The sequence below is a fragment of the Fusarium falciforme genome, chromosome 4 (genome assembly GCF_026873545.1).
Source record: "Fusarium falciforme chromosome 4, complete sequence".
NCBI lineage: Eukaryota > Fungi > Ascomycota > Sordariomycetes > Hypocreales > Nectriaceae > Fusarium > Fusarium falciforme.
Window position 1 is genome coordinate 36,138 of NC_070547.1, and position 15,609 is coordinate 51,746.

General features: G+C 29.1%; 1 protein-coding gene across 1 annotated transcript; it reads left to right on the forward strand.

The window, feature by feature from the left end:
- Nucleotides 1-9,084: 9,084 nt before the first annotated feature.
- NCS54_00476100 (Alpha-1,2-Mannosidase) lies at nucleotides 9,085-10,803 on the forward strand (the record flags this gene model as incomplete). The annotated part of the gene is made up of 3 exons (XM_053150287.1): nucleotides 9,085-9,332; nucleotides 9,398-9,579; nucleotides 9,638-10,803. The coding sequence occupies 3 exons, from the start codon at nucleotides 9,085-9,087 to the stop codon at nucleotides 10,801-10,803; spliced, it is 1,596 nt and encodes a 531-aa protein (XP_053006262.1).
- Between the last annotated feature and the right edge of the window lie 4,806 nt (nucleotides 10,804-15,609).

The window sequence follows — 15,609 nt, forward strand, 5'->3', positions numbered from 1 at the left end:
AGTAATTTCTTAACCTAATTAGTTTATTTATAATTAATATAGTATTAGAGATATTATTTTAGCGTTTAATTTATATACTTTATTTATTTATTTATCTCCTTATAGTATATAATAAAGAATTTATAGTTAATTCCTAAATATCCTATAAGGCTTTATTAAAACTTTAAAGTAAATAATAGTCCTTAATCTATAATAATCTTAAGTAATATGCTATATATTTTAGTAATATAAAAATAAAAAAAATAAGTAAATTTTTCTACTATTATTAATTCTTTATAAGGTATAAAATAAGAAAATTTTATAAGTCTATTTATAATAATAAAAATACTATTATAGAAGTTTCTAATAGCTAGTTCTTTTAATAAGAATAGTTTTATAATAAAATCTATAATAATTAAGTCCTATAATTATTTTATAACTAGGAGTAGTTATAGTTTTTTATAAGGTTTATAGCGTTATATCTTAGTTTTTATATAAAAGTTATATTATTTAATAATTATTAAAATAGTTTTCTTTATATTAGGGAAAATAAATATTATCTTAACTTATTCTAGGGTTTTATTAATTCCTTAGTATCTATATAATAAGTAATAATATATTTTATATATAAGTTTATAATATAGTTTATCTAGGACTTATTATTTATTAGTTTTCTTATTATCTAAGAGTTATATATTATATTCTTAGATCTACTTTAAGAATAAATTACCTTATTCTACTATATAGGTACTTTTAATAATAATATAAGATATCCTTATAACTTGGTTATATTTATATAATTTTAATAGGTCTTTATCTCTTAGTTATGTATTATTATAATATATTTTATAGTTAAGGTAGCTTTTAGGTCTTATACTAAGGTTTTCTTAATAAAAATATTAATATATTATTTCTTAGAAATCTCTATTATTAAGTTTTCTATTATATTTTATTATCTAATAGTAATATTTAATAAATTTTTTTATATATTTCTAAGGTATAAAAATATATTTTTAATATATAATTATTTCTTATTAGCTTCTTATTTAGTCTACTTATCTAATTATAAGTCTCTTAAGTTCTCTAAGGGTATTATTAATAATAATCTTATTTTTTTATTTATTTATTAAGTAATATAATAGCATTTATTACTTAGTATAAGTAATTATTTATTATTTTAAGTATCCTTTCTATATAAACTATAAGAGCTATTCTTTTACTCTAATCTTTCTAGTATCTAGGTTAGGTTATTAATTAATAATATTTACTTTATTATTTTTTATTCTTTTAATATAAATAATAATATAATTAAATTCTAAAAGGTATTTAATATATTATAGTTATTATTTACTAAGTTTTTAGGTTTTTATAAAATACATAATATTCTTATAATTTATATATACCTTAATCTAATATTTATTTCTAAAGAGATAATATTAGAATTCCTTAAAGGTATTAATTATTATAAGGAATTCTTTATTATAAATAAAATAATTAAGTTCTACTCTATATAACTTATAAAAATAAAATATAATAAGATATAAAAGTCTTTTATTATTTTATTATTTAATCTAGGCGCCTAATATAAAGTCTAAGGCATTTATTTTAAGTTTAATTTATTAAGATAAATTAAATATCTTAAGCACTAGTTCGCTTAGAATAAATTTCTTAATTATATTAAAGGCTTTTCTTACCTTATCTCTAAATATAAATGTTTTATCTTTCTTTATAAGGTTAATTAATAATATAGTAATCTTCCTAAATTATTAGAGGAATTTATAGTAATAGTTAGCGAAGCTAAGGAAGGCTTATACTTCCTTAACATTTATTAATTCCTTCTAATCCCTAATTACTAAGACCTTCTTAGGGTCTATATATATCTTATTATATAAGATAATATATCTAAGGAATTCTACTTCTAAGGCATAGAATTTACTTTTCTTAGGTTCTATTAGTAACTTAATATCTTATAGTATTTATAATACCTTATAGATATATTCTATATATTCTTTTTTTATTTTAAAGAAGATAAGAATATTATCTAAGTAATATATAATAAATATATCTAGATATTCTTATAGTATATTATTAATTATTTATTAGAATATAATAGGTATATTAATAAGTCTAAAAGGCATAATAAGATATTTAAATAATCTATACTTAGTATAAAAAGTAGTTTTTTATTTATATCTTTCTTTAATTTAAATAAGGTTATAGGCTCTTTTAAGGTTAAGTATTATAAAATACTTTATTCTAAAAAGTTAATCCTTTAGCTCGCTAATAAGGGGTAATAATATATAATTTTTAATTATAATAGTATTAAGTATTTAAAAATCAATATAGAGTTAAAGCTTTTTATTCTTCTTTAAGATAAATATAATAAGGTATCTAATAAATAACTTACTTTCCCTAATATATCCTTTTTATAATATATCTTTAATATATTCCTTTAATATTAATAATTATACTTTATTAAGAGGGTAGAGTTTATTAAAGCTAAGTTATTTCTTATTAATAAACTTAATTTTAAGGTTATAATATATATATTTTAGTAGACCTATTTTAAGTTTTTCTATAAAGAGTTTCTTATAGATATAATACTATAATAAAATATTATTAAGTTATTTTTCTTTTAATATCTTCTTAGCCTACTTAAGGTTTTTTTTTAGTCTATAGAATTATTATATAATATATATAATTATTTACTAATTTTATTATTTTTATCTATTATAGTATTTATATTATATCCCTTTAGGTAAGGAGATATCTTATATTTACCTTTACTTAACTTCTCTAATATCTTTAATAAAAGTTTAAGATCTCTTATCTAAGTTATTATTTATTATAGAGAGTGCCTTATTATTAAAAGAAAGTACCTAGCTAGTTCTTTAATTAAAATATAAGTTAAATTAGCATAACTATAGGTACCTAAGTATAAAGTTATATTACTTATTTAGTATAATATTAAATAATATCCCTTAGTTCTTTTTTTTAATAAAAACTTTAAGGTAATTAATCTTATTATTAATAATATTATTATTATAATTAAAAGGGATTCCTTCTAGGTTAATAACTAAGTAAGGCATTTATTTATACCTCTATAATAGCTTAAGCCTATTTACTATTATTAGGTTAAAGTAATTCTACTTAGCTCTATTATTTATTAAAGTATTTAGTTATTCTCCCTTAATTTATATTTTTAATTCTAGGTAATATTACTTATATACTCTATTTATAAAATAAAGAGCCTTTTAGGGTAATATATTTCTATATTTATCTATTTATTGCCTTATATTAAATAACTTATCTAGTTTTTTAATATTATATAGCTAAAATAATTAAACTTATATTTACTATTTATATAGGCTTTATAATTATATATATTATCCTAGCTATATAGTTAATCCTAGTATTATTATTTTTATTTAGCTCTTAGGTTTTTTTTATCTTCTTAGCTAATTATCTTTTATTAGTTCTTAATTTTATAAATAATTTATTTTTTCTCCTAAATAGCATAATATAGTTTTAAGGAGTATTATATATTTATAATACTAATAGATTTATATTAATATATTACTTTATATCCCTTTATTTTATACTATAAGTAAGGTTTATTATTTAGCTAATATAGTAGTATAATAGGGAAATAGTTTTATTCCTACTTTTCCTCTTAGTATATTTTATATTAATAATATTAATATAATATCTAAGAGATACTAATATACTTTTAGTATATTAGGTATATTCTTATATTATCTTATAGATTAAAAGATATTTCTAGGTATTAAGGGTTTTTAGCTAATTCCCTATAATAGGCTTAAATATAGATTTCTTACTTATCTACTATTTCTATATATTCCTATATAGTCTAGATATACCTTTCCCTTAGGCTATTTTAATACCTATTGTTATTTTTATTATATAGTTAAGGGTAATTTTTCTCTTTTTATAGCTCTTTATCGCTCTTCTAGGGCTTCTTAGAGCGCCCTTAGCATAGTTCTTTCTATAGCTTCTAAGCATTATACTTAAACTTAGTTTAATTAATATTACTATTACTTATCTTAGTAACCTAATTATTATATAGTAGCCTATTATATTAATCTACTTTTTATTATTTATAGATCTTATTATATTCCTAGGATATTTTAATTTAATATTAAGGGCATAAGGTATAATTATATTATGCGGGGTTATCTTATTAATAGTCTCTGCGGTAAACTATAGCGGGCATATAGGTTTATTTATTATATCTTATAATCTATTTCCTATAGTTAAAACCTTCTTTAGCGGCTTCCTAGAAGTTAGCTTATTTATTCGCTATTAATAGCAGTTGCTAGGTAGGGGTTGACGCTATCGGGGTTTCTAGCTTAACTTCGATGCGTCTAGTTACGGCGATGGTTTACTATTATAAGAAGCTGTCTAGGTTCCCTTTCCTACCGTCTAGTTCTAGCAGAGGGTTCTATATATCTAGGTCAGTAAGGTACGACTAGTTAGTCTTTTAGGGTTTAATTAGTTTATAGAGTTATTCCTTTGTAATATTATTAATCACATAGTTACTAATAGTTTCCTCCTTCGTTAGATAGATAGCTTAATAGGGTATAGTGATTTCTCCCTGCTATGCACTAGTATAGTTATATCCTATTCGCGCTATTCTAAGTATCCTAGTAATATAAATAGCTATCTAGGGTTTAATATCTACTTAGGTAAATCTTACTTACTTCTTACCTTCTAAGAGGAGCTATTATAGCTTTAATTAATAATATCCTTCCTTTATATCTCGCTACTTCTTCTAATATTTATTAGCCTTATAGCCCTTCTTATAGTAATAATAATATTTAATATCCTTATTATTCTTTTAGGCTACTCTAAGTTCTATAAGTCCCGCGTAGGTCTTATAAGAGGTATTACTTTTAGCTTATTCTTACTTTTAGGACTAATTAATATTATTTTTATTACCTTAAATTTATTCTTTATTAGATTTCTTTATATATTATTTAAACTATTAATTATTAATCTTAATAACTATATTAATATAATCTTAGAGGTTATTAGGTTTTTTTATTTTATAAAGTTTATTTTTAATTTTATCTTTAAGTCTTTTATAAAATATAATTTAAAAGATATTTATTTCTTAATTAAGAAATAAGGTAATTTATATAAACTTAGCTATATAGATTAAGGTAGCCTTTATTTATTATAAGTTTTTAAGTTTCTATATAGCCTATTATTTTTTATTAATAGTTCTAAAGTTTTATTTAATTATATCCTTAAAGTTTTTATATTTAGTAAAAAAAAGTTATATTTCTTTAATAAATTTATTTCTAAGAAAGTTATATAGCTTAGGCTTAAACTAAGTAAATATACTACCTATGAGATATCTACTAGTATATAAGACCTTACTTTTAGTATTAGCTATCTTAGTAAGGAAATACTATTAATATACCTTAAGGGATATAAAGAATATCTTAATATAAATAGCTTATTTATTAAATAGCTCTAGGTCCTTAGGCTTAATAATTTTGCTAATATCTTTATAAGTAATATTAGTAATATTATACTTAAATATTAAGTTACTAAGATTATAAACCTATTATTATATTAGGTTATTTTATTAGGCTTAGAGCATAGTAAGTTAATTAATCTAGTTTTATTATTTATTCATTATTTACTAGTATTATTATTATTACTATTTTATAGCTTAATAGAAATATTCTTATATATTATTTATAGATGCCTCTATGCTTATAAGTTATTCCTAAGTAATCTTAGTATTATTTTATATATTATTTAAGAGGTTATTATACTAGGTAGTTAGGTAATTATATTTATTCCTGAGTTTATAGACTTTGTCCTTATATAAGGCTAGGATAATATATTTTTTATTATTATTATCTATATCTATTAGGACATTAGGTTCCTCTAGCTTAGTCACAAGCTATTCTTGCTAGGGGGTAATAAGTAATTTACTGCGAGGGGTAGAAGGGGATCTAGTATTAGGTACTATAGTAATAATATTACTTAGAGTATATAATATATTACTAAATAAGAGCTATTAATATATAATAATTATGTATTTCCTAAGGGATAAACTAGTTATATTAGGTTTATATTAATAAAGAATACTAGGCATAGTCTAAGTAATAGGGTATAAGTTATATCTAGTAATATACTTAAAGGTATTAAGTATAACTAAGTTATATTAATAGCTAAGGTAGTTATTATATAAGAAAGTATAATAAGTATATTCTATATATTTTGTTTTCCTTAAGTAAAGCTAATCGCGAGTAGGCGTGATATTATTCTAAGACCGACGCGGTCTAGGAATAATATTAGTCCTTAGTTTGTTAGTCCTATTATGATTGGTAGTTTAGGACTTAGGATTTATGGGGACTACGTGACGTAGCCGCAAGGGTCATAACAATAAGGTATAAGTATTAAAATTAAGATACTTAATATTAATTTATAAAAATATATTATTATAGTTATTAGTTATTACTTTATCTAAGATATATATATTATAAGCTAAGACCTTTATAATAAGATTAATAATAATAATAATAATAATAATAATAATAAAGTATTTAATTAAGAAGATCTTAATAAGAAGGATATTATTATAAATAAATAAATTAGCTATATAGCCTAGATATCTAATATAATCTATAGCAAGGGTCTCTAAGAAAGTAACTTTATAACCTATTAGCACTATAAGAGCTTTTAATAGCTTAGTTAATAATAATACTACTTACTTAGTTTCCTTTTTATATTTTATATCTTCTTAGTAAATATATAATTTAACTCTAAAAGGTTAAGAGCCTATATTAATATAAAATAATTCTAAGAGCTCTAAGCTATTTACTATAAATAGCTTTATAAGGTTAACCTAGCTCTTAAGCTAAAAAGGCTACTAAGTAATAATATTACCTTTTAACCTAAGTAATATCTAATTATATAGGCAATTATATAAAATAAAAACTTAATTCTTATTATTATATTTATTAATAATAATAAGAGTCTACTCTTTTAGCTATTAATAATAAATTACCCTAATAGGGTTATAGTTATTATTATATCTTTTATATTTTTATAAAGTAATCTCTATAATTATACTAAGGGTATAAATATTATATTAGCTTAATAATAATTTAATTAAATAATTAGATATACTAAGATTTTTTTATAATATTATTTCATTCCTTGCCCCTTGATGATTATTATCATTATAGCCCTACTTAATCAGCAATCATTTCATTTCATTACCACTTTCATAGTAATTAATAGTGATTAATGTGCCACTCTGGGAAGATGACATCACGATGATACCAGAATTGTCAGAACAGCAGGTCTAGTATCTTAGCCTGGTCTCTTCAGATAAAAAGAGGAAAAAGGAGAGAGATCAGGATCATCAATCAATCATCCTTGGGTCTCTATCTTCTGATCACTTACTCCATCATTATACGAGCACGCGTGTCTAGCAATAATTTCGTCTGAGAGTTATCCAGAAGCGGTATCGGCAGTTTGCTACTTGTTTAGGATCTGCATTTTGGTCCGTGTGTTGCAGTTGGCCAAAGCGGGAAATGCTACACAGCCACCTGATTTACAATATCTTGCGTAGTTGTGGCTTGGGAGGGCTGAAACTTGTGTAATTGCGATGCAACCTTGATTCGGGATTACTAATCCTCAACTTCCTCCCAGCGATTCCTGCCAAGGCGTTTTTGCAGCAGAATGGACCGACCGACAAGGAGCACTGTAGTGGGCCACGTGGGACTTGTATTTCATTGCTGAATCTGCCAATAGCGCATAGTGCACGAAAGCGAAAACGACGATAAGGATTTCTATGATGTCGCTATATTAGCGATCTAGGAACCTTGGGCATAGAATATGGATGGTGGACCTCTCACTGAACCCATACAACACCCGAGGTTGACGAGACACTGTGTTCACATTACTACGGTTTGTAAAGTCTCTACCTTATGCAGCCTTCGTTTTAAGATTATACTTTTCTCTTTTAAACTTAACCTAAATCTCCCAGCAAAGGAGGGAGAGGGCTATTTTATCTATCTCTAGTTCAAAGGACAAGGTGTCGTTTTGGATAAGGTTGATAGAGGTAGGATGAGGCCTCTAGCGATGCAGCTAGAAGGCTTATATTGAACAAGGTCATTGTGTTGCGTAGCATCGGGCCATGATGCTTCCATTGTGTAAGAAATGCTGTGGCCTTTTGCTATTGAGTAGTTCTGTCTATCCCCTGTGGCTGTAAGAAAGAGAGATGGAAGAAAAAAACACACAAAGGTAGACCAAGCTGGTCCTCTCGACCTGGAGAGAAGGTAGATGGGCCATTCGGTGCATACTTTAAGTAGTCAGGGACATAGAGGCCAACTTAGCCAAGCAACTACCGATGGAGTCCCTGGGCATAACAGCAGCGACGATACGGCTCCCAGGTCGTATGGTGCTGGTAGCCTCGGTATATGGTCCAGGGGGTTACACCCAAATCCAACGAGACATATACCCAGGGCAATCATTGACACCAGGGCGAAACGCACGGCCGGCGGTAGACGGGGTGATCGCTGGCAACTTCAACCGCCATTACCCGCTGTGGGGAGCGGGGCAATCTTGAAGGTTCTTACTTCCGTAATAACAGAGTTCATCCTGTGATAAATTTGGGCCGAAACGCTAGGTATGCGAGCTTGAGCCCACTCTTGGGAGCCGTGAGGCTCTAAGCTCCCACGTAACTGCGTCTTATAGAAGAGCTTCAATTCTGAATAAAGGAGGTATAGGACTCTGGATAGCTAAAGAATATAATCACAAGATACCTACTATTTCCGAGATTTAATAGTCTTCGTGTCAAACACTAGAGCGGACAGTTCTTATTAGACATAGAAGTTGATTAACGTTAGCCGCATTTTATGGCGCGTTTGATCTCTCCACTCCGACGCCCAAGATTTAAGGTTTGGAGGTCTCAACATCTGTTTCAACAAAGCTTCTCCCCTTGGTCCTCCCTTAAAAAGCCTCTCCATTAATCCAGGACGTCGGAATATCATCGCCTCCTCCTCATCAATTTTCGCCCTTCAGCAACAGAGGCAAGTTTGGGAGACCTCATTCAAGATGCGGCTCTCTTGCGCCTCCTGGCTCTTACTGGGGAGCTTTATTCCTGCCTTATCAGCTGTCCCATCCCCCACCCCGCTCTCCACGGAATCAATTGATCCCAAACACTTCGTCTCTGAGCACGCCTCCAACAAGGAGAGACGACGAGCTGTCAAGGAAGCGTTCAATTTCTCGTGGAGGAATTATGCCAAGTATGCAATGCCCCATGACTCGCTTCGTCCATTGGATAAGTCTTATGAAGATGATCGGTATGGATGACCTGTACTCTGATGGTTCAATTGATCCATGCTAAAGAATGACTGATGAACGATAGCAATGGATGGGGCGTCACGGCTGTTGATGCGTTGAGTACGGCCATTATCATGCACGAAAAAGAGACGGTGAATGAGATTCTTGAGTTTATTAAGACAATTGACTTTACTACGACGGCCAAGGAGAATGAGTTGATTTCACTCTTTGAATCGACAATCCGCTACATTGGAGGCCTTATCTCAGGTATCTCTCTCTTCCACTCCCATCCCATGTATTCATCCATGTTAACCTTCCCCTCCAGCTTACGATCTTCTCAACGGCCCCTATAAATCCCTCGCCTCATCAAACCCATCTTCCATCAAAATCCTTCTAGACCAAGCTGAGTCTCTCGCAAAGTCACTCAGCGTCGCATTCACAACCCCGACCGGTGTCCCCGACGGCATCGTCGTCTTCAACCCAACATACCGCAAGGGTGGCTACACGACCAACTCCATCGCCGGCACGGGCACCCTCGTCCTTGAGTGGACGCGTCTCAGCGACCTGCTCAGCGAGGGCACCTACGCGAACCTCACCCAGCACGCAGAAAAATACCTGCTGAATCCCAAACCTGAGAGTGGTGAGCCGTTTCCGGGGCTTGTGGGTACCCAGGTTAGTCTCGAGACGGGAGATTTTGTCGATTCTCGCGGCGGATGGGGCGCGAGCTCTGATTCCTTCTATGAGTACCTGATCAAGATGTACGTGTACGATCCCGTCGCGTTTGAAGAATACAAGGATCGTTGGGTACTTGCCGCGGACTCAAGCATCAAGTATCTCGCCTCTCATCCCTCCACCCGCGAGGACTTGACCTTCCTATCCAAGTTCTCCAACCGAACAACGGACCCCACCTCTGGCCACCTTGATTGCTTCTCCGGCGCCAACTTCATCCTCGGCGGTCTGGTTCTCGAGAACAAAAGGTACACAGACTTTGGCCTAAAGCTGGCAGAGTCGTGTTACCATACTTACGCCTCAACACCCACCGGCATCGGCCCCGAAGCCTTTCGCTGGATCGACGCTGCGGCGTCCTCCTCGCAAGTACCCGCCCAGTACGAAGCCTTCTACTTAAAATCCGGATTCTGGCCCACTTCAAGCGTGTACATCCTCCGTCCCGAGACATTGGAAAGCGTGTACTACGCCTACCGCGCGACGCGGGACACAAAGTGGCAGGACCGTGCGTGGGATGCGTTTCTGGCGTTGAATGAGAGCTGTCGAGTAGAGGGCGGGTTTGCGGGATTGAGGGATGTTATGAATGCGACTAGGGGGTATACGACTAAGATGGAGAGTTTTTGGTTAGCCGAGACCTTGAAGTACTTGTATTTGACCTTCTTGGGCGATGACGGGGAGGAGGTGCATGTTGATGGGAAGGGGATGAGGTTTGTGTTTAATACGGAGGCGCATCCTTTGCAGGTTCGGAATTTCGGGAGGAAGTAGAAGGCTTAGAGGTATATTTGATCTGGTGAGAATAGTACAATTCGAGAATTGAGAAGAGAGATTCGTGATACATCATACACTCATCTAGTTATTCTCATTGTTATAGCCCATCACGAACGCATTTATGTCTGGGCGAGAGATTCAAGCACCTCCCTCCCTCTTTGTATACTCCTCGTCCATTCCCCACTCAGAAATCAACGGCGGACACCACCCAAGCCTCTGCGCCTAGCATCGACCCATATCCGGATCACTCTTGTGAGAGTTCAGTTGGGCCGAGGGAGCGATGGGATCTTGCGCCTCAGGTTCTCCAAGAAAACCAACGTCGCACTGCCGGGGTCCTCAAATACAGGCGTCTCTGACCCCCCACGGACAGCCACAAGAACTCCTGAATGGGTACCGAAACACCGTACGAGGCGCAATCAGAAGTCCCGATGACAATAGAATGGACAATTTTCAAGTGACTTGTAAAAACGAGGCTATATCTTGGAGTTAGGACTAGGAACCCCCGTTCAAGACATACATTCAACGCTTCCTCCGAGTCGAAGAGCCAAGAGCAACTGCCGAACCGCCGCCGCCACCTCTGCCAGGCGTGACCCAAGCCATCATACGAGAGACTTCGCTCATACTACGGTATGAAGCATAAAGTATGTTAGCTGGCCCCACACAATTGGAGGCCAGACGTTGCAGTCAGTAGGTGGCATGGCACTTGCTGGTCTCTACATTGGGATCCTATGTCTCGCGGGCGGGTCGATCTTTGCTTCTCGATCCCTCCTTGCCCATTCGTGGTTTGATTACCATCTCACTATATAAGAGTAGACGGCTATGTGCTAGAAACTGGCGTGGACGGATAGAGTTGGATACTATAACTTGTTAATGAGTTATATACTTCTCCTCTTTAGGACCTTCTCGCATAATGATGCATGGTTACGAATCTAGATATTCTTCTACGGAGGCAGTTCTATAGCCAGAACCCCAGTAACTCTACGCCTAGCTCTCATCGCCCGATAGACATAGGGTACTCTATCGTCTTAATCTTCTCCGGGTAGACCTAACCACCCTAATGACGCACCTCATCTATGATATCTATCATAGCAATAGTCTCACATAAATCCATCTGCCTTCCCTCGTCCCTCCCTTCAATAATAGCAAACGCCGCCTCATCAGCCTCACAGAATATTCCCTGGCCCATACCCTCCGGGTTCATAAAAGTCAAGAATCCATTAAACTACCCACTACCCTCGCCAGGACTGGGCTACGCCTAGGTCTTTTCTTTAACGGACCCGTCGTTAAGTATGATCCTTATGGTGTTAGGGCACTATGGGACGTCGAAGAGCTATAGCTCGCCTAGCTTTAGTTGGTCATAAAAGCCTAGAATAGCTACATGGATACGGCTTATATGTGCTCAGACTACTCTTCGACGCCTTAGAATACCCTCGGAAGTGGTGCAGTCTCGTTAACTTAGGTATGGTTAAAGGGGCCAAGGTGCCTATAGATAAGTTAAAAGTTAATATATAAAATAAACTTAATAAATAAATACTTAGCGCGTTAAGCACCAGGCTTAGGGCTCTCTTAATAACTTTATATACTCTTTTCCTTATATACTCCTATATAAATAAGCACTATAATTATTATTATTACTTCTAAAGCTATTAAACCTTTTTATTTATAGAGTTTTAATATTTACTTTATTTTAGTTATTAATCTAATTATTTATTTTAAGCTATAAGACCTAGATTTTAATATAGATAACATATTTTTTAATAAGGGATATAAAAAAAAAAAGCTAGAATAGCTTTATATAAGGATATAGGGCAGCTATTAAAGCTACTAACTAATTAGGATAACCCTAGCTAGATATTATATATATAGGGACTTCTGAAAAGTTTTATAATTAAGTTATTATAAAAAGCTTAGTAAATTAAAGTCTTATACCTAATAAGAACCTACCTTTTATTTATAATTTTACCCTAATCTAGCTATTAAGGCCTACTATCTTATATTATTCTAACTAGGTTTATAAGTCTCTATAGTAAGTTAAGACTATATTTCCTTATTAATAAGATTTATACATTATTTATATTTAAGAACCCTAATATAAATAACCTTATTTTATTTATATTAATATTTTTTTATAAATTTTAAAAGACTAATTATAAGATAGTAAGCCTTAAAACCTAGATTAAGGTAAAATTATAGATTAAAGGTAGGTCTTTATTATATATAAGACTTTAACTTACCGAGCCTTTTATAGTAGCTTAGCTATAGAGCTTTTAGGAGGTCTCTATATATATAATAACTAGCCGGGGTTACCTCGATTAGTTAGCGGATTTAATAGCTACCTTATATCCTTATAATTACCTCCTCTCTAGAGATCTTAGTCCCTAAGATCTTTAAGTAAATAAAAAAGCTTTAAATAACTCCTTTAAGTTCCTTAGTCTATAAATAAAGCCTTAATAAAAGCTCTTTATTATATTACCTTAAATATTTAAGATTAATTTTTATTTCCCCTTTATTATAATATAAATAATTAAAATATTTTATTAATCTTTTAATATTATTAGTTTTATTAAAGCCTTATTCTTATTTTAGCTTATTAATACTTATTAAATAAATAATATTTATTACTTAATATATTTTATTTTAATTTTTTTTATTATAATAATATCTTATTTTTTAATTAAGGTTTTTTTATATATTTTATTTTCTCTTAATAATATATTAGCTTTCTTTTTATAATATTTACTCTTAATATTATTACTTATATCCTTAGGCCTTATTATATATTTAATAATAATATTAATTTTATTTATTAATAAGCTAATAATTACTTATATTTTAGCTATTTTATTTATATCTATAAAGATATTTATTTAGTATATATTACTAATATTAATAATATTATTTATATTTATTATAATTATTATACCTAGAGATATAATATTATAAGTTCTCTTAGCTAATTTATTAGCTTTATATTATTAACCTCTAGCCTAGATTCTTAATAACCTCTTATATTACTATTTAGCGCTATATTATAGCCCTTAATAACTATAATATTATCTAAAATACTATTAAGGATTAATATCTTAACCTAGCTAAAAATATTAATAATTAGATAATAGTTAATTATTAGCTTACTAAGCTTACTTTTACTTATAAGCTCTAATCTATTTATATCCTTATAAGTATAAATCTCTCTTTTTCTTACCTTATATTCCCCGCTAACTTAGTATATAGGCCTAAGTCTATACTAATAAGACTAAGATCTATAGTCTTATTAATGCTACTTAGCCTACTTATGCCTATAATAATATTAAGCCTTATTTCCTTTATTATATATTAATTTACCTTTAATCCGCTAAGACTATAGCTATCCTTAATAAAGGGAGAGCTTATTTCTTTTATTATAATCTAGCTTAGCTACTTATTATATATATCTTTACTAGTATTTTAGCTAATACTCTTGCTATTACTTATATTATAATATATATTAATACTTTTTTTATTTCTTATAATATAAAATACCTTATTAATAATAATAATAATAATAATAATAATAATAATAGCTTTAGTAGTAATTTATTATTTATTCCCCTTATTTCTAAAAGAGCTTATATTATTTATATTTCTACTTATAGTAAGGCTAAGGCTAAGGGTAAGGGCCTAATAAACCCTAGGCCTATTAATAATAATAAGTCTAATATTAATCCTTTTAACCCTTAAGTAATTATTTATAGTTATAATTTTTATTTGTTATAATTTATATTTTATAATTTTTAGCTTATACTTAATAATAGCTTAATAATAATTATTTTCTTATAATTTTATTAAGTTATAATTTTTATTATTTATTTTTCTTATTTAAGTCTTTTTTATAATTAATATTCTTATTTTTCTATAAATATTTTAGCTAAATATTAATTAATTATTATCTTTTTTTTTTTATAATTTCTCTTTATAACCTTATAATACTTCTTAATTATTACTTTTATATTTTCTAAGTAATAATTAAGCTCTTAAGTATTATATTTTATTAGCTAGCTTTTTTATTTAATAAAATAAAATAATATTTTATTAATAAGCTTATAATTTATTACTTTTTTTACTTTTTATTTATTAAGCTTAGCCTTAAGCTCTAATAAAGCTTTTAATATTATATTATTATTTAGTTATTTATTTTATAGTTTAAGGAGTAATATATAAAATATATTATATATATATTAATAGATTTCTAATAGCTCTATAATATAAGCTTATTTATTATAGCTTATAAAGATTTTTATTTTAATAAATCTTAGGACTAATTTAAGATATTTAAACTTCTAATTCTTTATAAATATTTTAATATATTATTCCTAATAATATACTTATAGCTTATACCTTATATTATAATATTTAGATTAAGATTTTAAAGTATAATACTAATAGTCCCTTATTAGCTTATATACTTAGCTAAATATCTCTAAGCGCTTAATAATACCCTAGATATTTATCTTTACCTCTAAGGGGATATACTTAATATATCTTAGGTAATACCTATATAATACCTTATTAAAAGAGATCCTAATTATTAAATATTAGTTATTATTATATATAAAAGTAGCCTCTAAGAGTTATATTACTTAATAAGTAGGCTTATTTCTTATATATATTCTTAGGTATTTCTCTAGGGTTTAATATATTTATTTTATTTATTTATTTATCTATAAGTAATAAGTAATTAATAATTAATAAAATATTACCTTTTTTTTTATTAAATTTACTTAGAATTTATTAATAATAAGTTTATTTTTATTACTTATAATA